The 25,161-nt window shown below is 42.6% G+C and overlaps 1 protein-coding gene across 1 annotated transcript in view; it reads left to right on the forward strand.

Annotated features, from left to right (window-relative positions):
• The window catches only part of Slamf1 (signaling lymphocytic activation molecule family member 1), a 35,671-nt gene extending 26,171 nt beyond the window's left edge, over positions 1 to 9,500 (forward strand). Inside the window, exons 6-7 of the mRNA XM_032915360.1 lie at positions 6,436 to 6,531; positions 7,862 to 9,500. Of these exons, the coding sequence (XP_032771251.1) occupies positions 6,436 to 6,531; positions 7,862 to 7,912 (147 nt within the window). The 3' untranslated portion in view covers positions 7,913 to 9,500. The remainder of the gene's footprint in view (positions 1 to 6,435; positions 6,532 to 7,861) is intronic.
• The last annotated feature ends 15,661 nt before the right edge of the window (positions 9,501 to 25,161 follow it).

Here is a 25,161-nt window from a genome sequence, read left to right on the forward strand (position 1 = left end):
GCAAAGCTGTTGTGGGGCACACTGGCCTGCTCCAAATAAAGGCATCTTTATTTGATGAGGACAGTCATGACCAGAAAGGGAGCATCCTGATAATTCTGGTCAGAGAGGGTTCAAATGAAAGATGACAACATGTCGAATGAGGAAGATGGGGAAACCCTGAGGTAACATGACCACTGAACTAAGCAGGGAGTGATGTGCCGAGAAACTGTGAGACATGCTGGATTCAGGGAACAGATATGTCAGCAGTGAGAGATGGGGAGTTTACCTTGTTAACCTCGTTAGAACCCGTTGTTTTCTAGACATAGCTAATTTGGGGGGGACGGGGGGTTTTAACCACAGTCTGTCCATTTATGATATGGTGGGAGCATATTCTTGAGTAAAAGCCATGAAAGTAAAGACAATTGTATAGTAATACAATAAATAAATTTCTGAGGCCCAGAAGACAGTCCTGGGCAAGCTTCTTTCCACTGCCTGTGCTTGATCTGTTGGGTTTATTACACCACCCACAGACACCTATTAAGGACAAACCTCCATTTAAAACCACGAGAAACCCAACAGTACTCTCTCACCTAACTGTACACTTAGCTGAGTATGTCTCTCAAAATCAGCTTCTCAAGTATTAAAAAAAACAATAAAAGTAAGATTGCATCAAACCTACTGACCTACTTGAGAAGAAATTATCTTTCAGTTTGAGTCTTCTAGCCATAAAGCACCACCCACACGGCCATTCCCTTCAGAACACCTCTGCACCACAGCCACCAGTCTCCTCCCCAGAGATAACCACAATCCTTCCTTCTAGAAATATGAATTATTTTTTCTTTTCTTGACCATTATAAAATTATAATCCAATAGTATTTTTTCTTGCATCTGGATACAAAATTCATGCATGTTCTTGAAGTCTCATTGGTTTATCAGCTATCAATGTATTAATGTGCTGTTTTAAAATATGTTTCTCCAGTTAGCTATTAATGAGCATCTAAGTTGTTTCCAGCTTGAGGTCGTTATGAAAATTATAGTTGTGAAATTCATAGGAACATGTGTACATATTTGATGGGCAAACACCTACAAGTAAATTTGCTGAATGACGAGAGTATTTGGATTCCCCAATTGGCTGGTTAAGACCAACTTGTTCTTCAGAGGGAGGGGTCAATTTACTTTTCTGATAAATGAGTTTTAATAGTTTACATGCTGTAGAGGTAAAAATTAGAAAGGAATGCTTTTCTACCAGTTCCCATGAGCCAGATCTGCTCACTCCACTGCTGCTCTACCACTTGGTCCGCAAGTCAACCTCTCCCGGCTGTCTCCCTTTTAGCCACCCTCTCCATGAAGTCCCCTAGGCGGTAGTTGCCATCACACACACACACACACACACACACACACACACACACACACACACACACCTTTTATTCTGCAGTCCCTTGCCCATTCTCACTCCTCGAGGGCAACAGAACCAGATCCGCACGCTCCAACTGCCTCTCAGTCATTTCTTTCACACAGTGTTCTCTTTGGCCGGGTAAATCAAAGTTCCAGAAACTTGTAATTTAGCAACTAGATCGGCATGTTAAATTCTCAATCTACAATACATCCACAGAATAACTTCACTGCCAATTAATAAAGATAGAACCCGCCCACCTAAACAAGATAAAATTGACTCAGTCCACCTGGATCTGGATCATCCTGCTCTGTCGTCTCCATCTTGAATTCTCTCCCTTCTCCTCATCCCTTCTTCCTTGATTTTCCCCACCTACCCTTCCTTCTCATCCAATGATAGGCTACGCCTTGTCCTAGACCCGCCTTGCTGCGTAATGATATCATCCTACAACATGCTAGCCAAAAATTGTTATTATCAGCCTTTCATCTATGCCAGTAGGTTGGTCTTATTATGGCTTTTTCCCCTTATAAATTAACACTTCTTATATGTTAATTGCTATATTAAAGTCACCCCCCCACTTTGAAACCTCCTACCCCATTTACCTTTGAGTTTTAGGCCTTTTAACAAATTAGTGTAAGCCAAAAGGTCATTTTAGAAGTGAGCCTCTCAGAGGTTAGATCCATAGCATGTGTGGCTTGCCTTAGTGATTTCTCAGCAAGACATACTGATAAAGAATACTTCTTAGTGTCAGAGGAGAACAACCTATAACCTCATCCTCAACAGTCATCAGTTCTTATAACTGTTGGAGAAACTTTTCTCAGTTCTGGGTAATGAAATACTCTTCCGGCATCTTTTTCACATTTATTTGTTATATGCCTAAGAAATATTTTGGGGTTTTGTATAGGAAGGGCTATTTCCTTTCCTTTTTTCCACATGGCTATGTTCTACTGGTCGTTTGTTGTACAGATTGTTCCCACCTGCCATGCCTCGTTTATTATAATCTGAGGTCCCATGAGTGTGTGGTTCTATTTGATGCTCTGTATTCTGCCCCATCATCCACTGGCTGAACTGTCTTGATTAGAGATATAAATTGTGATATCTGATAAAGTAAGTCTTCCCATTTGGTTTTTTTTTTTCCTTGATCAATTCTAGTACTTTGCATTTGATAGATGGTTCAAGATCAGTTTGTTAAGCCCCTCTCACCAAATCTGACTAGGATGCTAATTTAGCGTCAAAAGGACCAATGAGGAGAGTAAACATCATTATTGTTTTGAATTCTTTCCTATCCTTTAAGTCTTATTTAGTTTTCTCTGTGTGACATTTTATAGTTTTCCAAATAATAATATCTTTCTAACTTGTCAATTGGCATTTTGTATTTTAAAACATTATCAACACTACATCTTCTCAAAAATTTTAGTTCCTAGTTATTTGCTGTCCACATATCGAAAACTAACTTTTGTATATCGACGTTGTCAATAATATTTTTATTATTTGACACACGGCTGGGTTGATCTGTACGTTCTCTTATTTGTTTGTGGATGCCTTGGGTGTTCTCCAACACCATTGCATCATCTCCAAAGAATGAGCTTTTCTTCAAACCATGGATCTCTACTGGCTCTCCTTTGCCCTGTTTCACGGGCTAAGATTTCCCACATGGCGGTGACCAGAACCAGTAGCACGGACAGTCTCATGAGGTTCCAGGCTTGAAAGGAAAGCTTTTAGCACACCATCCTTCAGTGTGCATTTTGCTGAAGTTTTTCTAGTAAGTCCTTTTCCACAGTAAAAATATTATTGAGGCCTATTACTCAAGGGTTAAGAGTGTGCACTGCTTGTTGTAGAGGACCTGGGTTCAGTTCCCAGTCTGGCAGTTTACATCCACTTGTAGCACCAGCTCCAGGGCATGCAATGCCCTGCTCTAGCCTCTGCAGACTTTTGTGTGCATGTACCTCTTCATAGTTGGTCTCAACTATCCCCCCATCCCCATTGATACTTAAAAATAAGATAAATCAAAAACATATATTGGCAGGCTAAGCACAACAGCCTGTAATCTTAGCACTTGGGAGGTGACGGCAAGATTGTGGCAAATTTGAGGCTAGCCAACATAGGCTACCTACCTGTCTCAAATATTAAATGAAAAAAGAGAATATTGTCTGGGGCTAGAGATATAACTCCGTGATAAAGTACTGAGCATCCCAGCCAGAGCATAACAAATACAGAGGCAAATGCTAGCAGCCAACCATTGAACTGAGAACGGGGTTCCCATTAGAGGAGTTAGAGAAAGGTTTGAAGGAGTTGAAGAGGTTTGTAACCCCAAGAACAACAATACCAACCAACCAGGGCTCCCAGGGACTAAACCACCATCCAGAGAGTACACATGAACAGGCCCATGGCTCCAGCTTCAAGTGTAGCAGAGGATGGCTTTGTTGGACACCAATGAAAGGAAAAGCCCTTGGTCCTGCCAAGGCTGGACCCCCCAGTGTAGGGGAATGTGGAGTGTGGAGGCAGGAAGGGGAGTGTATGGGGAGGGGGAACACCTACATAGAAGAAGGGGAGGGGGACAGAATAGGGGGTTTATGGACGGGAAACTAGGAAAAGGGATAACATTTGAAATATAAATAAAAAATCTCCAATTAAAAAATAGTAATGAGCATTCATGAAGCCCTGGCTTTAATTCCAATGTTGGAAGGGGGGGTGGAGAAGAGAGAGAGAGAGAGAGAGAGAGAGAGAGAGAGAGAGAGAGAGAGAGAGAGTATCACAAGCTGATGGTCTATTTTACCAACACTCTTCTTGTGTCTGTTGCTCTAACTTTCTGGTTATTTTCTCCTCATTTATCTGCCACTGTAGGAGCCAAACATATTTTGCACTCTGGAGTAGAACAAATTTAATTTGGTCCTTTAAAAAAAATAAACAAACAGGAATTTTATTTCCCTGTTGCTTTATTAACAGTTTGTTTTCCCCTCTCCCCAGTTAGTTTCTGGGTGAAACTGGCCTGTCATCTTCCTTCCTCACAATGACTTTGTGAGACTTGATATCACAATTATGCTAACCTTACGAAAGGTTGAGGCTTGACTATTCTTTCCCTCAAGCTGCTGAAGCCAATCATGACAAACCCCGTGGTTTAAACAACCAGAATTTTGTTTACATCAGTTTCAGAGACCACAGATCCAAAATGAAACTGACATCTTGTCAGGGCCACAGCCCTCTGGTGTCTGTTGAGAGACTCAGTTACCTCAGTGTGATCTGATGGTGCCAGGCGTCCTTCACTTTGGTTGGTTTGTGGTTGCCCCACAATTTCTGCTTCCATCTCCACGTAACTTTCCTGTCTATGCCTCTGCCTTCTCCCTTCCAACTCTTAGGACGTCACACCCTAGGTGGAGGGAGGCTCCAGTGACCTCACCTTGATGCTCTGGCCTTATCTGCACCTGAGGAGGCCTTAGTCCCACACAGGGGCACACCCTGACTCTGCTGGTGCATATCTTTTGGGGGCCGTAAGTGAGCTCACCAACAGATGCATTTTTCCCTGTAATTGTCTAGAAATGTTCGGCTGGGATTTACCACATTTCTCTCTTTATATATTTGGCAGGGCTTATTGGTGAGTGTCTCTGAGATTGGAGTTTCTTTGATAAAGGATCTTTTAAAATTGTATTTTCATTATTCCACTTTATTCTCTGTTGCATTAGTAATTAAACAACTATTTTCTCTATTTTTAGTGGATACCCCAGAGATTATAAAATACATCCCTGACTTCTTATATTTTTGGTTGTGAGCCTAGCCTTTAACGGCTGAGCCATCTCTCCAGCCCCATCCCTGACTTCTTAACACACATTTGTTCCTATTATTATCCTCCAGCACAATATTTTAACTATACTTTAATTTTGCATCTTGATTTATATTCTATTTTATTGTTTTTAATTTACATGTTTTAAATATACAAGACGTCATTATTATTTTATATATCAATATGTACAGACTCACATCCTTATAATTCCTTTCATTTATGTTTATTATGCTTACATCATTATAAAGATGATAACAGAATTATCCAAAAGCTAGCATTTTTCTTTTCATCATAATCACTGTATGATATCTCTGTAAAGACCATAAGACAGCCAGGTTTCATGGTGCATGGCTTTAATCCCAGAAGGCTGAGGCAGGTGGACCTCTATGAGTCTGAGGCCAGCCAGATCTACATATTGAGTTCCAGTCTAGCCAAGACTACACGTAAAAACAAAACCAGAACATAAGAACATAGAAAACTAAACCGCTCTGGCTCATCCGGTAGGAACAGTTCCAAAGCCTCTCAGGGCTCCTCCTTGTACAGTCACTACAAGGGTTTCCATTCACAAAGAATATGCAGAAATAAACGCCTGATGTTGTTCCAATTCCTGAAAGTCAGTGACCCCAACTTAAGACAGGAGAAACAAAGATCTGCTCACATTGCTAAAATTGTGTTTAAAGTTCTCCTTATGCCTAGATACAAATCCAAAAGGGGAATTCAGCAACGTAGTTCTGGAACAAACTCCGGGTGATTTTTATCACACTCTTCTTTGTAAACTTTCCCAATGGAATGCAGAAAGTGTGAGTTATTTCCTAAAGCCGTTTACTTCTACATTTAGGTCTGGTCACACTAAAATTCTCCCAACCAAGAAGAGAAACAAGGGTTGCATCAGAGAATAAAAGTTGGCTAATAAGCAGCTTTTATGGGTTCCTTTCCCATTGCATCCCTAGACAGAAATTCATCACGTTAATTTTTTTCTCCAAACTCCAAATGTATGGCAATTTTGGTAAACTTTTTTTGAATCACTGACAAGGGATGGAGTTGCCTTGGGAGGTTGTAAGCCCTGAGATATAACTCAGGGAGTGGCTACAGTGAGCTCCAGGCCTCATAATGCAATCATAGTGTTAAAAGGTGGAAAAGATAGGAGGTGGGAGTAAATCTCACCAGGGAGGAAGTTAGAGCAAATGGCTAAGGAGCTTTTGAACTTGAACTGCTTTTCTGTGGGGCAAGTTGGATAGGACCCAGCTTTTGCTCAACTAACATGCTTTATTTGCTTCTTTTGTAGCCTCTAGAGAAGGAACTTCATGATGCCCTGACAGATCAGGACCCCTGCACGACCATTTATGTGGCTGCCACAGAGCCTGTCCCAGAGTCTGTCCAGGTAACATACCTCTCTGCCCTTCTTCACTGAATGTCTGATAGGAGACAGAGAAGAAGGGGAAGAAGGACTTTATTATTTATTTTATTTTATTTTATTTTTGAGTAGAGATGAAATGAAACAGATCGGTGAGTGGTGGACTAGGAGAGTGCTCTAGATCACGCAAGGAGCAACTGCAGCCAGGACTAGTGAGGACTTACACAAAACCCTCCATTCAGACTCACGAGCTATGGGTCCCTATCTACTGGCTAGTATCTCTCTGAGAGTCATCCAAGGGCCACATCTAAAAGACCTGGCATACTTGTTGAAAGTGATAAACGGGTACCACTTCTCTACATCAGGATCTTACTAGCCCCTGTAAAAACTCAGTAATCTAGAACTTTCTTGACTGTTCCAAACTATACCCTAGGACTGACCATAAGTGGGATTAAAGGAAAATGGAGAGGGAGAAAAGAATTGTTGAAGAACTCAGTGATGGTTAGTGCTGGTTGTCAAGCTTGATTGGATTAAGAGGTTCCCGAGAAGTTGGTAAAGCCCACTGTTGGGTGTGTCTGTGAGGGTGTTTCCAGGGGCAATAGACGGTGAGGGTTCTGACCTGATCAACAGGTTCCTGATCTATGATAGCCTCATAATGCAATCATAGTGTTAAAAGGTGGAAAAGATAGGAGGTGGGGCCTTGTTGGAGAAAGAGGCCTACCCCTGGTGTGTCTTCGAAACAGGATAGATGTTGGTGTGGTTTCTTTTGCTATCCTGCTTTGGTGTTTCCTATCTGCCATGGTGTGAACTTGCTTGTCTTTTCTCTTTGACTCTCCTTGCCCTACGGGAAGTCTATTAACTATTTCTGTATTACTATGACCAAAGTACATAAGAGAATGACGTTAAGGGGCTTTTGTTTTGGCTTACAGTTTCAGAGGATTCAGTCTGTCGCAGTGGGGATGGCACAGCATACCATGGCATAACAGAGGTCCTGATTTAAGAGAGTTTCTTCCAGAGGAGGGGAAGGAGGGAAGGGGAGGGAAGAAGAGAGGTTGGGGGAGGAGGAGAAGGAGGGGAGGGGAGGGGAGGGAGGGCAACGCAAGTCTTCAGATGACTAGGGACAAATCTCTCTCATTTCTCTGACGGCACACTTATGCCGGGAAGAGAGATAGGACCGCATTTGCAGACATGCTCATGGGGACCCAAATGCTGGCTCTAGCCATGTCCAGACAGTGGCAGACTGTAAGCATAATGCACGAACTCCAAGCCTTTCCTTTCCCCAGGGAATGCTGCTTTGTTCCTTGCCTGTGAAACTTCTCTCTATCCCTTCACCCATGAGCGTCTTCTTTGCCCACAGGAACCAAACCCCACCACAGTTTATGCCAGTGTGACACTGCCAGAGAGCTGACCCATAGACCCAGTGGAAGGACTTTTTGAAGGAGGATAGAAGAATGGAAATCCACACTGAACTGGGCCCCAGGTCCCAAGTTCTCTGTGGCAGAAACTGCACATCTGTACCCTTCTCCAATCAGTTCCCTGGTAATGGATCTGCACAGACGTGCCTGCGAAGTCGATGAGGAAGTGAGGCTTCTGGGGCGTGTAGCCTGCTCTGCAGCTGGTACGGAGGTTCCTCATATGGCATTCCATCAGTTAAAATGCATAACGTGAGTCCAGGCATCTCACTCTTTGCCTGGTTCAATAACAGAACCCAAAGACAACAACAACAACAATAACAACAACAAACAAGGACATAGACTATCTCAGATGGCTGAGCACAAGGTACAGGGACTGGAGATGTTTTCATTTTGACTCTCGGTACTTTACTCTGGAAGCTGATCCTGACCACCTCAAGACCAAGGGCTCTGTGCCTCAGTTTCTCTCCCACCCTCTAGATAAAGAGGGAAGAAAACATAAAGAATGAAATCTTTGTTGTCTGAGATCATTCTATAAAAGAACCGATATTTTATCTGCAAAACGCAAGCTAGTAAAACTCAGTAGACTTGAAGATGATTTTGGAGCCTCTTAAGCTTCAGACAACAGAACGGAATCCATCTAAGGTTCTTCCAGTTGTGGTTGTCAGCAAGCAGCATTCTGCTTCAATCAAAGCAACCATGTTTGGTAATGCTGTTGTAAAGTTGCCTGGGATACTCAGAGGAACTTGTCCCAGGGAGGTTTTTTCACTTCTTCAAAGAACTTTTGAATTTAAGTTCTCTGGTTGAATTTGCTCTCCCTTGAGCAAAACTCTGGTCCTCAAGATTCTCTCTCTGTTGGCTCTGAGGCCATTTTATAACACAGGCCTCCTGTGGAACTGCAGGTCCACCGCCTGCTTCCTATCTCATCTGCACCTCTGTGTAGTAGTAAATTAAACCACAAGTGAAACATTAAATTATTTTGATTGAACAGTTCCAAAGGATTAGATGTTCAGTCTCTTAAATAACAGGTTGTGGGTAGAAAAGTTCTACGTAAAGTCCTATTTTCTTCATGCTGTCTATCCTCAGAGAGGCCATCTTCCGATTTATTGTCCTTGCACAACTTTGGCAAATACTTTAAAAATAACCATTGTGGAGATGGGGAGTGATCTAAGTGGATAATAGCACTTGCTTTGCAAACATGAAGAGCTGGGTGCAAACTCTTAGTGTCCCTGCAAAAAAAGATGGGTGTGGCTGAGTGTACCTGTAACACAGAGACAGACAGGTCCTGAGACCTTCCTCCTTAGCCTTCCCAGCCTGGCATAAATGTCAAGTCCCCCTGAGAATGACAGAGGAAGACACTCCCCTCCACACGCACATAGTAATACACATACACATGCATATAAAAAAAAACATTGTATCATTGCATAACAAAGAACATCAACTGCCCAGCTCAAAACTCTGATGGCCCATTACCCTGTACCTTTCTGTATTTAGATAATTTACAGTGAAGTCCTGTTGCTCCATGTATCCTATGTTGTGTTACTAACTTATATCAAAGTATTTCTAATTATAATCAACAAAAGCTAGCTTTGGATTTTTTTACGTAAGAAAGAAACTTATTGAAAATATGTCATTCGATTCAAATAACTACTAGGATATTCTGAAAAACCTTCTTCGTTAGGATTGTCTAGAGTAACAACTTATAGAATGAATATTAATATATTGGATATGATAAATATCCTCATATATATGAAGATGTATGCGTATGTATACATATATATGTATATGTATGGATTTATTAGAATAATTTGCTGGCTGCAGTCAAGCGAATCCAACAATGACTGGCTGTAACCAGAAATTTCAAGAGTCCAGTAGTTTCTCATTGCACAAGGCTGTATGTCTCAGTTGGTCTGCAGTAGATGCTGGAATCTCAAAGAAGTAGACTCTAATGCCAGTGAAGGAATGGATGTGTTAGCAAGGCGAGGGCAATGGGGCAAAGAGCAAAAGCTCCTTCTTCCATGTCCTTAGAGACTTGCAGCAGAAGGTCTTCCGTGTCCTTACATAGGGTTGCAGCAGGTATGCGCCAGACTAGAGTTGTGTCTTCCTGCCTCAGGATCCAGAGTCTCCCTACCTCAAAGGTCCAGACAAGAAGTGGATTCACCCAAGCAAAAACAATCTCTCACAGGTTTTCTCCATTTCTGGAGGTAGTTCATTCCCGATGTAGTCAAGTTGTCAGCCAAGAGTAGCCATCACTTTCTCTGAAAGTAAGGAGGTTAAAGAAAGAACAGCCCATGGCTAAAATAGCAAAGCTACCCTAAGAACTATGATGCTGGGTGTCACTGTTTTGTGACCATTGTCTATAACATTAGGCATAGACTTTACTCCTGCCAACTGCTTCTTCTGTGCTTAGTGACATGATTATAGTATTTGTCATTTTTGCATTCTCAACCACCAAAATAACTGCTTCCCCCCTCACCTTTTCATCTCTAGCTTCTAATTCAAAGTTTGATGCTTCAGATTGGCCAGCCCTAGGTGATATAACTACATCTCACATCTCTAGGGGAGGTTACAAATGTGCTATCTGAAAGTTTCTACTTTTGTACTGGCTGGTAAACTCTACTTTTTATAAATTAAAAAGTTCCTCAAAGAGAAGCAAACTCAGGTGCCAGGAAGATCAAAAAATATTCACTGCATGCCCTTGTATAATTTTAGAACAAAGAATCGTTTAATTATTTGAAAAGATTATATATGTACAACATTTTTTGATCTTATCCACCCCAACTGCCTTCCTACATGTCCCCTAGAAATTCACCAACCCCTTTACATTCTGACTCAATGCCCTTTTTATCATTGTTACTCTTATTGGTAGCCCTCTGAGTCCAGTTAGTGCTTACTATGTGAGAATGGATATGGAGCCATCCACTAGGTCAAGGGTAATCTACCAGTGGCCACATTCTCTAAAGAAAAGTAACTCCTCCCTCAGCAGCCTTCAACTGTAGGCAACTCATCAGCTAAGGGTGGGGCTTCAAGAGATCACTCTCACCATGATAGAATTTTGACTGACTTGATTTTATGTAACTCTAATGAAGATGCAGACAAGCATAGCTGCTATGATGTGTGCATCAACTATATCGTGTCTGGAAGACTAGCTGTCTAGTCTTAAAACCACAGAGCGACTTAGAACAGACGTGTCTACAGCCTGGAGCTACAAGCCTCATTCATTTACTGCAATTAAGATGGCTCTACAAGGTCAGCTCCTAATACTTGGGTTTTTCTTGTGGCTGAATTTTATTTGATGGAGATACAGAAACCAAAGAGAAAGAGATTCTATACCTAAACTTTCCTGAATCCCTAGGCTCCGAATCTCACTGATGATGAGAACTCTGTCTTAGAGGCAGTATTTTCAGTCACCCATCCAACAGTACTTAGCCTTGTTGTTATGTTGTTGTTGTTGTTGTTGTTGTTGTTGTTTCCTGCAATCACACTCATGGTTTTTAAGGGAGATGGAAGAGAACCCTTTCCACCTTTCCAGTACTGCACTTGTGTACGTCAGTCTTCCCGCAAAAGGCCCTGAGTGAGTCAAACTCACCTTTCCCTCAGCCTGACAGCATTGGAGAAGAGACTACAGTGTCAGAATTCCCCATGTTGCCTTTCCAATGTTGTTTTCTTTTGACCAAGCCTTTCTGAATTCTGCAGAAGTCAGGAGGAACAGATCCATTCTCAGTTTTAAGAGACAAGCTCTGGTGCCTGGGTGGAGTCTTCTGATTCTTTAGGATGCCAGCCAGTGTGTGATGGTTACAGGGTGCCCATGCTGGCTAGGAAGACATTGGGAGCTCATTCTCCTCCTAAAATTCGTGGTTCTTCTTCCTTTTAAACAAGAACAGAGTTTTTCTATCAGCCCAGGTGAACGCCCAATCCCCTACTTCAGCCTTCCAATTGCTAGGATTATGGGTACATATAAAATACCACTTAGTCAACCCGCCAAGAAAAGCTCGCTTCAGTTTCCTATTTCTTAGTATAGCAATGGGGCTGGATATGGTCCATAGCCATGTCTCCGCAGCCTTATCTAAGGTGGCTGCTTTGGTGAGATGAGCTGTGAGGTTTTGCTTCCCTGAGAGAGTGGACAAGAGTGAGTCAGGGCCTCTTCCTCTAGTAAACCCGGGATCCACCTTCCTTACAGGAACAGAACTGTGTCTAAAGAGTCTTTGACTTTTGTCCTTGCCACAGTAATCCCCTTTGCTGAACTTCCCTCAAATTCCCCTCAGAGAGAAATCTGGAGACAGACTTCTTGACTGGCATTTGGAGCTGAGCAGATTTTTGTCACGATGGATTATTCTGTTCATTGGACAGACCCACTCACTCCTACTAGCACAACCTCTATCCTCCCTCTCTATAACTGAAGGTAGGGCACTGCCTATGTTGTGAGGCCCCAAATTTGAACCCCAGCAATGAAAAAAATCAGTGTCCCCAGGTTTCACCAAATTTTGCCAAGTGGACAAGTTATTTAATTGAGACCCACTGACCCCTGTACCTTTAATTAGTTTCTAATAAACTAAACAGGGTTCTGTAGAGTAACAAAACTTTTAGAATAGATTTCTCTCTGTCTTTGTCTCCATATATATGTTAAAGATTAAAGGCATGTCTTTCCTCCTCAAGATCAGGATTAAAGGTGTGTGTGTGTGTGTGTGTGTGTGTGTGTGTGTGTGTGTACACATGTGTGTGTATGCATATATGTGCATGTGTGTATGTTTTCCTAACTCAAAGATCCAAGATTAGAAGTGGATTTTTCTACTTCAAATTAAGTAAAAAAAATTCTCTCACAGGTGTGTCCACCATCTTGGGGTTTTAGTTCTAGGTATAGCCAAGTTGACAACCAGAAATAGTCCCAAGTCCACCCCTTGTCAACTTGACACAGACTTATATCTCACTGTCATGATTAATTTTCAAATGAAGACAATAAACAGAGCATAATCATCCCTAAACCTAATAAAACTATCACATGCACAGTCCCAAACATATTATATATTTAAACAGGTCATAATTACACCTAACATGATGTAACTATCCCTCACATAACCACAAACACTATACATTTAGAATAGGTGGTAATGTCCCTTGAGAGACATTCTTTTAGTATCTCACACTTAAATATGATAATCATCTCTTACTTGATGTTAGACTGCATAATAAAGAAAGTAAGGAAAAAGAAGCACAAATGTCTATACAAATGCATTCTTAACAAAATACAACAGAAACACGTCTACTACGATCCTGGTTCTGCAGCATTACGTGGCCCTGGCTGGCATCTATAGCTACCTTCTTCTACTGCCCATTCTGTATCTCTTCCATCCTTGGTAAGAACCTCATCAGGCCTGACTCTTCCTGGGGAAGTGGCCCATCCTTCATTCCTGGTGGGTCTGTACCCTTTGTCATCCTGCCTACTTAGGCTGTTGTAGTTTCCCATTGACTTTAATCACAACACACAGTAGCCCCTAGAAATTCCCTAAAGGGTGCCCTGTACTCCAGATAAAATGTTTCTTACCTCCATTGTAGAAAAGCAATCCAATTTTTTCCATGGTAATCTGAATCAATCACCCCTCATAACACTGCTATTCCTTTTTTACCCTATTGATTTAAGGGCATTAGAAGCCCAAAGTGGCCAGGCAGAAGTCTGAGCTTCCAGTTCAAAGGAATATTTTGTTGTGATTCCTGACAGGAGCGTTCCTCCCTCTGGAACCAAAACTTCTAGGCTACCAGAACTTAAGGTCAAAGTCACAGGAACAGAAAGCAAAATTTTCCTAGTGGGTCACCAGGGGGAGATAGTGAGTAAAACTTTCCACCCTGTGAATCCTGGACCCAATGTACTGGATGCTGATTCAAAGCATATTCCACCTTGTACAGATCCTGCTTGTCCAGCCCTCTAGGCTGCTGCCACCTAATTGGCACTGTAACCATGTCTTCAAAAGGCCGTTCCGTCTTTCTATCAGGACATCTCCTCCAGGCAAGTAGGGACCATGGTGAGACCAGTATATTCCATGATTGTGGGCCCATTGCTGTACTTTTCTAACTATGAAATGAGTTCCTTGGTCAGAAGCAATACTGTATGGAATACCATGACAGTGAATAGGGCATTCTGTAAGTGCATGGATGGTGGCTTGGGCAGAACCATTATGTTCAGGAAAGGCAAATTCACAGCCAGAATAAGTATCTACTCCAGTAAGGACAGTGTCCTTTAATGGAGAAGGTAGATCAATGTAGTCCACCTGCCACCAGGTCAGTGGCAGGTCACCCCAGGGAATGGCGCCATATCTGGGGCTCAGTGTTGGTCTCTGCTGTTGGCAAATCTAACACTCTGCAGCAGCTGTATCCAGGTCAGTCTAGGTGAATGGAAGTTGAGCCCATGCATGACCCCATCTCTGCCATGTGGTCCTTTGTTCATGGGCCCATTGGACAATGACAGGAATGGCTGGGGAAAGGGACTGACTGTCCACAGAAAGCATCATCCAGTCGACATGCTTACTGAACTTCTCTTTGGCTGAAATCATCCTTTCATGAGCATTTACATGGAACAAAAGTATCTTCACATCCTTAGACTTCTTTCTCCCCCCAGATGTCTTTCTCACCAATTTTCCAATCATTCTGATTCCTGACCATCCAACTAATTCATTGGCTACAGCCCACGAGCCAGTGAACAACTGGCCATTTCTCCTTCCAAACAAAATGTAGGATCATGTGTAGGGCCAGAAGTTCTGCCGACTGTAAAGATTTCCCTTCACCAGCGTCTCTCAGAGCTGTCCCAGAAAGGGGTTTTAAGGCTGCAGCTTCCCACGTCTGGGTGGTGCCAGCATAACATATAGAATCATTAGTCAACTGGGCCTAGCCTTCCCTTTCTCAATCAACTGATCATAGGGAAACCCCACAAAGCTACAGCTCATGGGCCCAGTTGAACCCATTATGTTTCATTTGTCCAACTGAGTAGCAGCATCTCTAACCCTAATGTCCGGTCCTAGGAAAAGCGCTACAACAAAGCTCTTCACATGTGCTGGTGCCCCTTTCACCATTCTCACCATTTTGCATCGTATAGGATTAGTGAAAGGCACGTCTTCTGGGCCTTCCCACTCCGGAAGGATTAGGTTTTACACTGCATACTCACTCTAGCATTAAAATTTCCCCTTTCATCAATCCTAACCCAGGGGATATCACACATCCCCAACTCCTTTTCAGGAGGCCATCCTTTGACAAATGCTTCAGTCAACCACTCAACCATATTCTGACACCTTTCCTTTTTAACTATGCAAGATTCCATATTAAACCTAGAATCTGGGGTTGGGGATTTAGCTCAGTGGTAGAGCGCTTGCTTAGCAAGCGCAAGGCCCTGGGTTCGGTCCTCAGCTCCGGGAAAAAAAAAAGAAACAACAACAACAACAAAAAACCCCTAGAATCTCTTCTCCAAGGACCCAGATGAATAAACTCAGCCTGATCTAGTTTTAGGCTCCTTCCGCTGTTATCCCACACCCTTAAAATCCATTCCCACACATAGTCCCCAGACTTCTGCTTGAATGAATTGCAAACTCATTAAGCTCTTTAGTAGTACAGTAAATCTCATGGGTTACACTTTCTCTCTTCCCTCTAGGAGCATGCTTTGCCTTGTGTCTGGCTATAGGACTAAAGGCAACTACTGGTGGGCCCTCAAGGACATCAGTATTGTCTAGCCTGGCATTGCCTTCAGAGAAAGTCATCATCACTGGTTAGCAGAAAATGAAAAATTAATATCCCTAGTCAAAGGTGGAAATGGCAAGATTTCAAAGTGTGGGACTGAGGGTACGACTTCCTCAGGTGAGATAAATCCTTGAGAGTCTGAAGGTTCAAAGCTCTCAGCTTCATTAGGATCCTCATGCACATCCCATCCCAAGTTACAAGTTCCCATTCTTAACCAAGTAGTGCCCCAGTTCTGAGCCAATTAATGCCCTTACTTTAACCACTAACACACTCCCAAGCTGGGACTTGAACATTTGCTGTAATTCAGTCAAATTTATAATGAGGGCTATGCAATTTGAGCTTTGGGGCTGCTGGAGAGAAGAGTGGTGGTACTAGCAAGGTGAGAGCAATCAGGCAAAGAGCAAACGCTTCTTTCTGCCACATCCTTTATAGGTTTCTAGCAGAAGGTGTGGCCCCAATTAAAGGCTCCCTCTTCAATATCTGGATTAAAGGCATGCCTTTTCTCTGGCTTGAAACATCTGGATTAGAGGAGTGCGTGTGCATCTTCCTAACTCAAAGATCCAGATTAGAAGTGGATTTTCCTGCTTCGAACTAAGCAAACAATTCCTTCACAGGTGTGCTCTCTCTCTCTCTCTCTCTCTCTCTCTCTCTCTCTCTCTCTCTCTCTCTGGGAATTTTAGTTCCAGGTGTGGTCAAGGCGTTATCAAGAATAACCATCACACACCTTCAGTATTACCAAGGTACTCAAAGTACTAAAAGTACCCAGATACTAAGAAAGAAAGAAAGAAAGAAAGAAAGAGAGAGAGAGAGAGAGAAGAGATGGAGGGAGGGAAGGAGGGGTAGGGAGGAAGGAAGAAAAAAGGAAAGAAGGAAGATGGAAGGAAGGAGAAAAGAAAGAAGGAAGGAAAGAAGGCAAAAAGAAAGATCAATGTTCAAAATAAAAACAAGTCCTACACATTGTCCATATGAAGTAGTGTGACAACATCATTTAAAAGACCCCATGGCTCCACCATTGTCTCTCCTGCATCTGAAGGCTGTGGAGTTGCTGAAATTATAACTAGGTTCACCTTAGCTCAAGACACAGCCAGGGGAGAGGACACCCCCCCAGATAAGAAGGCCTAATATGGGTTGATGACAGGGTCTAAGCATAGTTAACTGCAGTCAGTCATATCACTGAAGAATCCCAGTACTTACTGACTCACTTGACATACAGTTTCTAAATTCCCACTGTACGTAAGAGCTTGTCGGGATGTATTGTTCTGCTCACTTCACAGCATCCTCGAGCTCTACCCACTAGGTGTCAGTATCACATCCTCTATTCTCCCTCTGTATGAGCGGAAAAAGCCAAAGAAACTGCCTGTGGTGTGAGGCCCAGAATTCGAACCCCAGCAATGGAGCTACATTGAGCACAGAAAGTAAAATAGTCATGTGGCACTTAACAACGAGGATAAGTTCTTAGAAATGTGTAGGCAATGTCACCATTGCTCAACCACCTTAAAATATGCTCTCACAAGCCCAAATGGTATGGTGTGTGTGTGTGTGTGTGTGTGTGTGTGTGTGTGTGTGTGTGTGTGATACATGTGTGTGTGTGTTAGCTTATTGTTCCTCACTTCATACTGAACAAAATAGTAGATTAGATCAAACACAAGAGAGAAAAAAAACAAATGATACACTCAAGAAACACGACACAGACAGATGAATGGCTGTTGCTGTGCTCTGCTTGACGGTTGATAGCAAAACTGCTTAACAAGTGAAAGGCAGAAACGCTAAAACAGCAACCAGTAGTTATAGTATAGTAAGCACATTAACTAGCATCACACTTATTATCACACTTATGCTGTATATGCCTGCATCGCTGGATTGTCTCAGACCTGCTAGCCACCTAACTGATGACACAGAGACCTTTTATGAATTATGAAAGCCCAGCCTTAACTTAGGCTGTTCCCAAATAGCTCTTATACTTAAATTGGTCCACTTATACTAATCTACATTCTGCCGTGAGGCTTGTTACCTCCTGAGTGCTTGGTTCTTCCTCCACATCTGGCTGGAGAGTATTTCACATCTGACTCCTAGAGTTCCTATCTCTCTGCCCGGAAGCCCCCATCCTTTCCTGCCTTCATCTAGGCCATCAGTTCTTTATTAAACCAATCAAAAGGTATTGAAAGGAGTGTTTACAGAGTATGATGTCGCCAAAAGGAAAGCAATACCAAACTCTGGCTTGTAATCATGCTGGTACAGAAATCAACATGTGAATAATACAAAGGCAATCTATACGGTGCATAGAAAGATTACTCCGGCATGCATATGTTCCATAGGACTTACAGTGTGGTAGGTTCGAGAGCACCCGGATCACTGCGGATATGTGAATGATGCATTTACAGAGTTGCTGAGAATTTTTCACTCCTACTCTAATCTTATGGGGCCACTGTTGTATCTGCAGCTGCTTAACCAAAACATGGTTATGAAATATGTAAGTGAGGTATTACAAGAAAGTTGCTACATTGTATTCTGGGGCTCACTGGAAAATAGAAGCAGACGTTGATAATGTTGGGGACCGGATGTCCAAACTAAGCAAAGCTAGAGCCCTGCCCTGAGCAGATTCCTGAGAAGGGCTTGATCTTTTCAAAGAACTTGTCCCCAGAAGACTGTTGCCTCAGTGTCTAAGGAGGATATCTTGCAGTTTAGAGATTCACCTTATGTCCTTGGCCACTTCCCAGTACTCCCCCGCCCTAAGCTTCAGTTCTTGCTTCAATTCCTGCTTCAGAGCTTTAAATGCTGTACATTCCTCTCAATAAAGGAGACCTTGACAACAGAACCTTGCTTGGTCTCCTTCTTCTCTCCCCTCCTTGACCCTCAGGTAGCGCCTCTTCGGGACCCTGAGTAACTGGACCTGCTGGACGGGTCATTCATACAAAGTTACAATGTGAAGTCGATTTAATGCTAGTATGGGGTCCTAGGTAAACAGATAGGAGGGACATCCAACTTAGACTTTAGAAGTTAAGAAGGTAAGATTATTTTATGTGCAATGTTTGATCTGGCTATGGAAATGCAGAGAAATGTAATGAAATAACCAAAGAATCAGAAATAGAACCACTGCATGGCAGTCCCCTAATTATAAGATCACTTGAAATCACAGAAAATAAGGAAAGATCTAAAGAAAATAAAATAGTTACCTGCCCACCCCTCACTGACTGCAGCATTCTGGAGAGCAGCCTGCACCTCACCTGGGCAACACAATAGAAATGGCCCTGATAGTGGAGACATAGCTAGCCCCAAGGGTGTGAAAGCCAGAGAGATCGCCCTGCTGGCTGCAGCACAGGAAACAAACATAGCTTCCGCCAGGTCCAGATCCAGAACTCTGAGTTGGTCTACCCCAATGTCTGCCCAACCATGAACTGCTGGGGTCTGTAAAGGGGCAGGTCCTGTAGCTCCAAAGCTGGAAGATCACCACCACACAGGATGACAACAGAATATCCAAGAGGAGCCCAGCGAGGATTCAGTGTTGATGGTGTAATAGAAGCCAGAGGCCTCGAGCCAGACCGAACACTCACTGCGATGAACATTTGCAAGTTAAGCTGTTTGGGTAACGGGATGTACTGTGTGCTACACCACAGCCTCCAAGGAAAGATTTTGTTTTTGTTTGTTTGTGTTCATTTTCTTCCTTTTCTTTCTTCTAGGGAGAGATTGCAGAGGCAGAGAGAGGGTGGGCAGGAAGGGATGGAAGTTGAGTGGGATTGGGTTGTGTGATGTGAAATTCACAAAGAAAGAATAAAAAGTTAAAAAAAATAGTGACCTGTACAAGAAACTGCCCAAAGATGATGATGTGATCAGATCATAAAGAGACTAGGATTGCATGACATGATTTGGAAGATAAGGAAGTGAAATGGGAGAATTAAAAATCAGTAGAGAGTGTTGGGCTAAACGAGCAGTGGCACACTTTCAAAGTTCTTGCCTTTACTTACTTATTTTTGCCTCAAAGATCTTCAGGGCTCAAAGAGCAAGCATTTTGCTTTATACAGCTGTAGATAGATAGGATTGGAAGGGATCGCAGAGGCAACCAGGGCCTGGCTAAATCCATGTCTTCTCCACATCATCGCTGACGTCACTGCCTCTGGCAGCGAGGAGACCTTCCCTCTCCGGCAGCCCTGAGCCCATCGCTGACCTACACCAAATTCAGTGGGCTGAGCTGTGGTGAGGGCAAAGCCAATAAACATGAGCAGAAGATAAAAAGAGTAGAGATGGGGGTGTGGAGAGAGAGAGAGAGAGAGAGAGAGAGAGAGAGAGAGAGAGAGAGAGAGAGAGAGAACACAAATGAGCAATGGAGGTGTTCTCAAATCAATGTTCTGAAACAAAGAAAACAAGGGGAAAACTTACATGTGTTCATATAGGAAACACTGGCTGCCACATGTAGAGGTGGGCACATTTCTGGGCACACTCAGTATGAGGTCAGAGATCAAAAAAATTTTTTTTTATGTCTGGGCAGAGAATTCAGTGCTATATAATACCATGTAAAGTGTATGGGAGTGATTTTTTTTTTTTACCAGCGTGGATAAGTTAGTTATTAGTCTGTGCACTAATAAGTAATAGTGGGTGACAGTGGCAGTTGTTGTTTCTGGTCAGCTCTGTGTCTCAGGATGGTGGTCAGCTGCTCCCTAGTCATTCTGCCTTGGCTCAGGAAAAACTGCTGTCAGGGCAAAGCATGCAGGCTGCTCTCCACAGAGAACAGGGAACTGGTGAATTAGGGCAGAAAGTCACAGAGCGAGGTCACACAACACCTGACAGGATCCTAGTCACTTTGGAAATGCTGGGGGCAGTGGGAAAAATGAGCCAGGAAGCATGGATGGAAACTGGCTTCTCTGTGTGTATGATCACATTGCAGTCTCCTAATCAGAATCCACACCGTTCTTCTGTTTAGAGCAGAATAAAATAAAAACCATCCTTTCTTCCACATTTAAATTCCTTGAACACTTAAAAAACATGTTTCCATTATTCCTATCCTCATCCTATAACTATCCCATTCTTGTCTGTAATAACAAATTCTCTTTTTAGAAATTTTGCCAATGTGTGGGTGATTCAGGGTAAGAAGGTCCTATAATGGTCTCACAGAAAGGTCATAAAAGAGGCAATGTCATTTAAAATTTTTAGTTTGAGCTTGGTATATTCTTGTACCCCTGCCTAGAACCTAAGGACAGCCTGCTTGAGGATTTTGCTTCGTGTGGCTTTCTGGGTATACTCTGATGTGTGGCACAGTAGCAGAACAACTCTTTGCTGGCAGCTGTGGGAGAGAAAAACTCATGAATAAGCTGGTCTTGGGAAGAGTTACTTTTATCCTAGATGAAGTTTATATTAGCTGGGGCAGGGGTGTATTAAGAAGGTCTTAATAGTTGGGTATAATGGCACACATCTTTAATCTTAACACTCTAGAGGGAGAGGCAAGCAGATCTCTGTGAGTTTGAGGCCAGCCTACTCTATTTGGGGGTTCCAAGACAGACAGGGTTAAATAGGGAGACCCTGTCTCAGAAAATAAAAAGAAATGTATTAACAAAGTGTCAAGTAGAGAAAAGTTAAACTAAAACAGAGATGAGGGGGGAGGGGGGAGAGGAGAGGAGAGGAGAGGAAAGGAGAGGAGAGGAGAGGAGGGAGAGGAGGAGGAGAGAGAGAGGAGAGAGAGAGAGAGAGAGGAGAGAAAAGAGGGAAGGGAAGGGAAGGGATGGGAGGGGAGGGGAGGGGAGGAGGAGAGGAGAGGAGAGGGAAGAGAAGAGAAGAGAAGAGAAGAGAAGAGAAGAGAAGAGAAGAGAAGAGAAGAGAAGAGAAGAGAAGAGAAGAAAGACTATAGTCCCAGCTAACCTTGAACTCAGGCTTCCTGTCTCAGGCTCCTACATGTGAGGTTATAGACATGTATCTACCTTGAAAATATCTTAAGAATATTAGGTTCTGGAGAGTTGGCTCAATGGATAAAGCATGCTTGCTGAATGAGCATGAGGATCAGAGTTCTGACCCCTAGCACTCGGATGATAGAGTTGGGTGAGCATGTTGACTTCCCTGTTGCGCCCTTCCAAACTATTCCCCCGAGTCTCCCCTCCCCACCTCATCTCTTCATTATAACAATAAAGATGGTTTATATTAACCTAGACCAGTGGTTTCACCCTTCCTAAAGCCACGACCCTTTAATACAATTTCTCATGTCATGTTGACCCCAATCATAAAATTATTTTTGTTGCTACTTCATAGCTGTAATTCTGCTACTGTTATGAATCTTAATGTAAATATATGATATACAGGATATCTGATAAGGTACCCTCATGAAAGGGTCATTCTACCCACAAAGGGGTCACACCAACAGATTGAGAACCACTGACCTAGAAGGTCTTTTTGTTTGGTTTTGTTTTGTTTTTAAACACCAGGCATGGTGCTGAGTGACAACTACATCTATCCCCCTCACCTAGTCTTATTTGACAAACATATTTATTAGTAAGGGAGTTGAAACTTTTTCTCTACCTATGTGATTCTTCTATTTCAAAACTCAATTCCAAACTCAGGAAGGGTAAAGAAGGCCTCATTTAATGCCCCCTTCCCTGGAACTGACCCTGCCTAATGGGTAAGCTTAGCTTTTACAAATTTAGTATTTATTTTCTTTCTCTTTGCTAGGTATTCTAAATTCTTAGGAAAAGTAATCTAAACTATTAGGATAATCACTGTTGTTTCAGAACAACAAAACAAGAAAGTTATTCTTCAGGAGTCCTAAGCAGTAGTGTTTCTTTACATATATAGAACCAAAAACTTCTGGTAATCTTCAGATAAGATTAGTGTGTACGCTGAAGACAGACACTGTAGGCTTAGCGATTATTCTGGTGGCCACTCATCAGTTGCTGAAGACACCTTTGTTTGAATTTCTATATAAGCATCACGTAAGGTTTTTAGCTAAGGTGGATCTTAAGACTGAGCCTGAAAGCAAAAACGAAACTGCTGTACCCAAGTTCTCTACCCACACATCATCTACTTTCCCTGGACTGCCTTTCAACAGTTGTTTCTCCTGTTCTATATGCTATAATAGTGCATAATAATTACATGTATATTACATATAAATATTACATATTTATAATATAATAATGCCTCCTAAGGTTTGCCTGTTCTTGCCCTAGCGATTTTTGATAAGCTAACTTCCCTTTCACATGACAAGTTTTCAAATATTTGACAATAATTGTCATTGTTATGTGACCAGTAATTATGAATAATCATGAGTTTCTCGAATTTTGTGTCCTCCATTCTTAAAAATGCACTTGTGAGAGCTAAGAAGGTAATTCCTGAGGCTTTCCTCTCCCTTAAAATTCTATTGTATCTCTCTTGTTTAACTATCCAATACATGTACAGACACCTCTTCCTCATTCTTTTTTATAAACATATTTTATAAACACATTCTGCTTGCCAATGTGTCTCAAAAATTTACATTTTAAGACTGACAGTATTTCAAATGTAAAATATGATCAATTTTAGGAGGTTGTGCAATCTTGAGGAAGTAGAGACTAGCTAAAGTAGGCCACTGGAGGCAGGCATCATGAAATATAGCCCATCCTTGCTTCTAGTCCAAGATTTCTAATTTCCAGAGTATCAGAAAAACGAGTCCATATGCTCTGCCTTAATAATTCCTGCCATGATTTCCCTACTGCGATGGATTGTGCTTTCTCTTAAATTGTTTCTGTAATATTCTATGACTGAAATGGGAAAGGAAAATAATAGAGAAAATGGTACCAAGAGTGGGGTTGTTGTTATAATAATTTAATGAATAAAACTGTGATAGCCAGAAACTGGAAACAACCCAGATATCCCACAACAAAAGAATGGATACAGAAAATGTGGTTCATTCACCCAATGAAATACTACTCAGGTATTAAGAATGAGGGCATCATGAGTGTTGCAGGCAAATAGATGGAACTAGAAAATACCATCCTGAGTGAGGTAACTCAGTATGTACTCACTAATAAGTGGATATTAGCCAAAATAGTACGGAATACCCAGGATACAATCCACAGAACTCAAGAAGGTTAACAAACCGAAGGGCCCAGTGAGGATGCCTTAATGCCACTTGGGAGAGAGAAGAATGCAACCATGGTGGTGGGGGGACGGAGAGAGGGAGGGACCTGTGTTGGGGAGCAGACAGGGAGGCAAAAAGGGAAACATGATCAGGTATTAGGGTGGAGGGAACAGGACTGCAGCCCTGAAGGCCAGCAGAAAGAACAGAAACAGGCAACCTCAGGAGATAGGGAGGACCGTCTAGAATGTACCAGAGACCTGAGAGGTGAGAGATGCTCAGGACTCAAAGGAAGGCTACCTTAGATGAAATGCCCTACATTGGAGAGAGGGAACTTGTAGAGTCCATCTCCAGTAGAGGGTCAGGCCATCAAGTGGAGGAATGGAGTTGCCATCCCACAGTCAAAAAACTCTGACCCAGAATTGTTCCTGTCTGAAAGAACTGCAGGGACAAAAGTGGAGAAGAGCCTGAGGGAAAGGCGGGCCAGCAACAGGCCCAAATTGGGATCCAGCTCAAGGGGAGGCCCCAAGGCCTGATGCTATTACTGATGCTATGGTGTGCCTAGCATTACTGCCCTCTGAGAGGCCCAACAAGCAGCTGACTAAGACAGATGCAGATAGTTACACCCAATCATCGAACTGAGGTCGGAGACTCCTGAGGATGAATACATTTTGAATTATGAGAGGGCCATGAGTTGGGGGGAGGGGCATGTAACAGAATATCATAATTCAAGTTTAAAATGTCCCCCCATAGGAAATTCATGTTTGAAAATTAACTCCCCTGGTGTTGGAACTATTTGAGAAGATTGTAGAATGTGGAGATGGGGCCTAACTAGAGTAAGAGAGTCACTGGTGGAGAGGGGTCAATGTCAAGCCTGCATCTGGTCCGGGCTCTCTGTTTCCCTGTCCACCCGGATGTGAGGAGCCTTTTGCCACAGACTCTGCAATGATTTCCCTACCATGAAAAATGTCCCTTCCTGTTGCAGCCTCTTTCTGCTTTGTATCTCCCTAGCCCTTCACAGATACCCATCCGCTTCTTAGTAGACACCCATCCCATCACCTTATGAGAACTTCTGGCCCAGAGATAATGGAAATAAACCAAACTCATAAATATGAAACAAGGTTTTGACTAGCAAATTAGGCTTTATTTCCAAGAGAAGGAAGGCAACTTGAGGGTGAAATCAGGATGTGCTTCCCTCAGAAAGCAGAAGCAAGCCTGTTATTCATGTTCATGGGTTGTAGGATTAGGATAAAGTTGAAGCATTTTCCACTGAGCCCGGGGTTTGGTTGGAAAGCATCCTCTTTTCTACATCAACAACTTCAAAAAATGGGCAGTCAGATTATCTCAAGAACTGTTCCATTTTACCTCTTGATATTTCTTTCTTGCATAAGCATCTCAGCCTTGCAATAAAGTTTGGGGAAGAGAGAGAGAGAGAGAGAGAGAGAGAGAGAGAGAGAGAGAGAGAGAGAGAGAGAGAGAACATGCAAGAGTGGAGGC

Source organism: Rattus rattus, chromosome 10, assembly GCF_011064425.1.
Source record: "Rattus rattus isolate New Zealand chromosome 10, Rrattus_CSIRO_v1, whole genome shotgun sequence".
Lineage (NCBI taxonomy): Eukaryota > Metazoa > Chordata > Mammalia > Rodentia > Muridae > Rattus > Rattus rattus.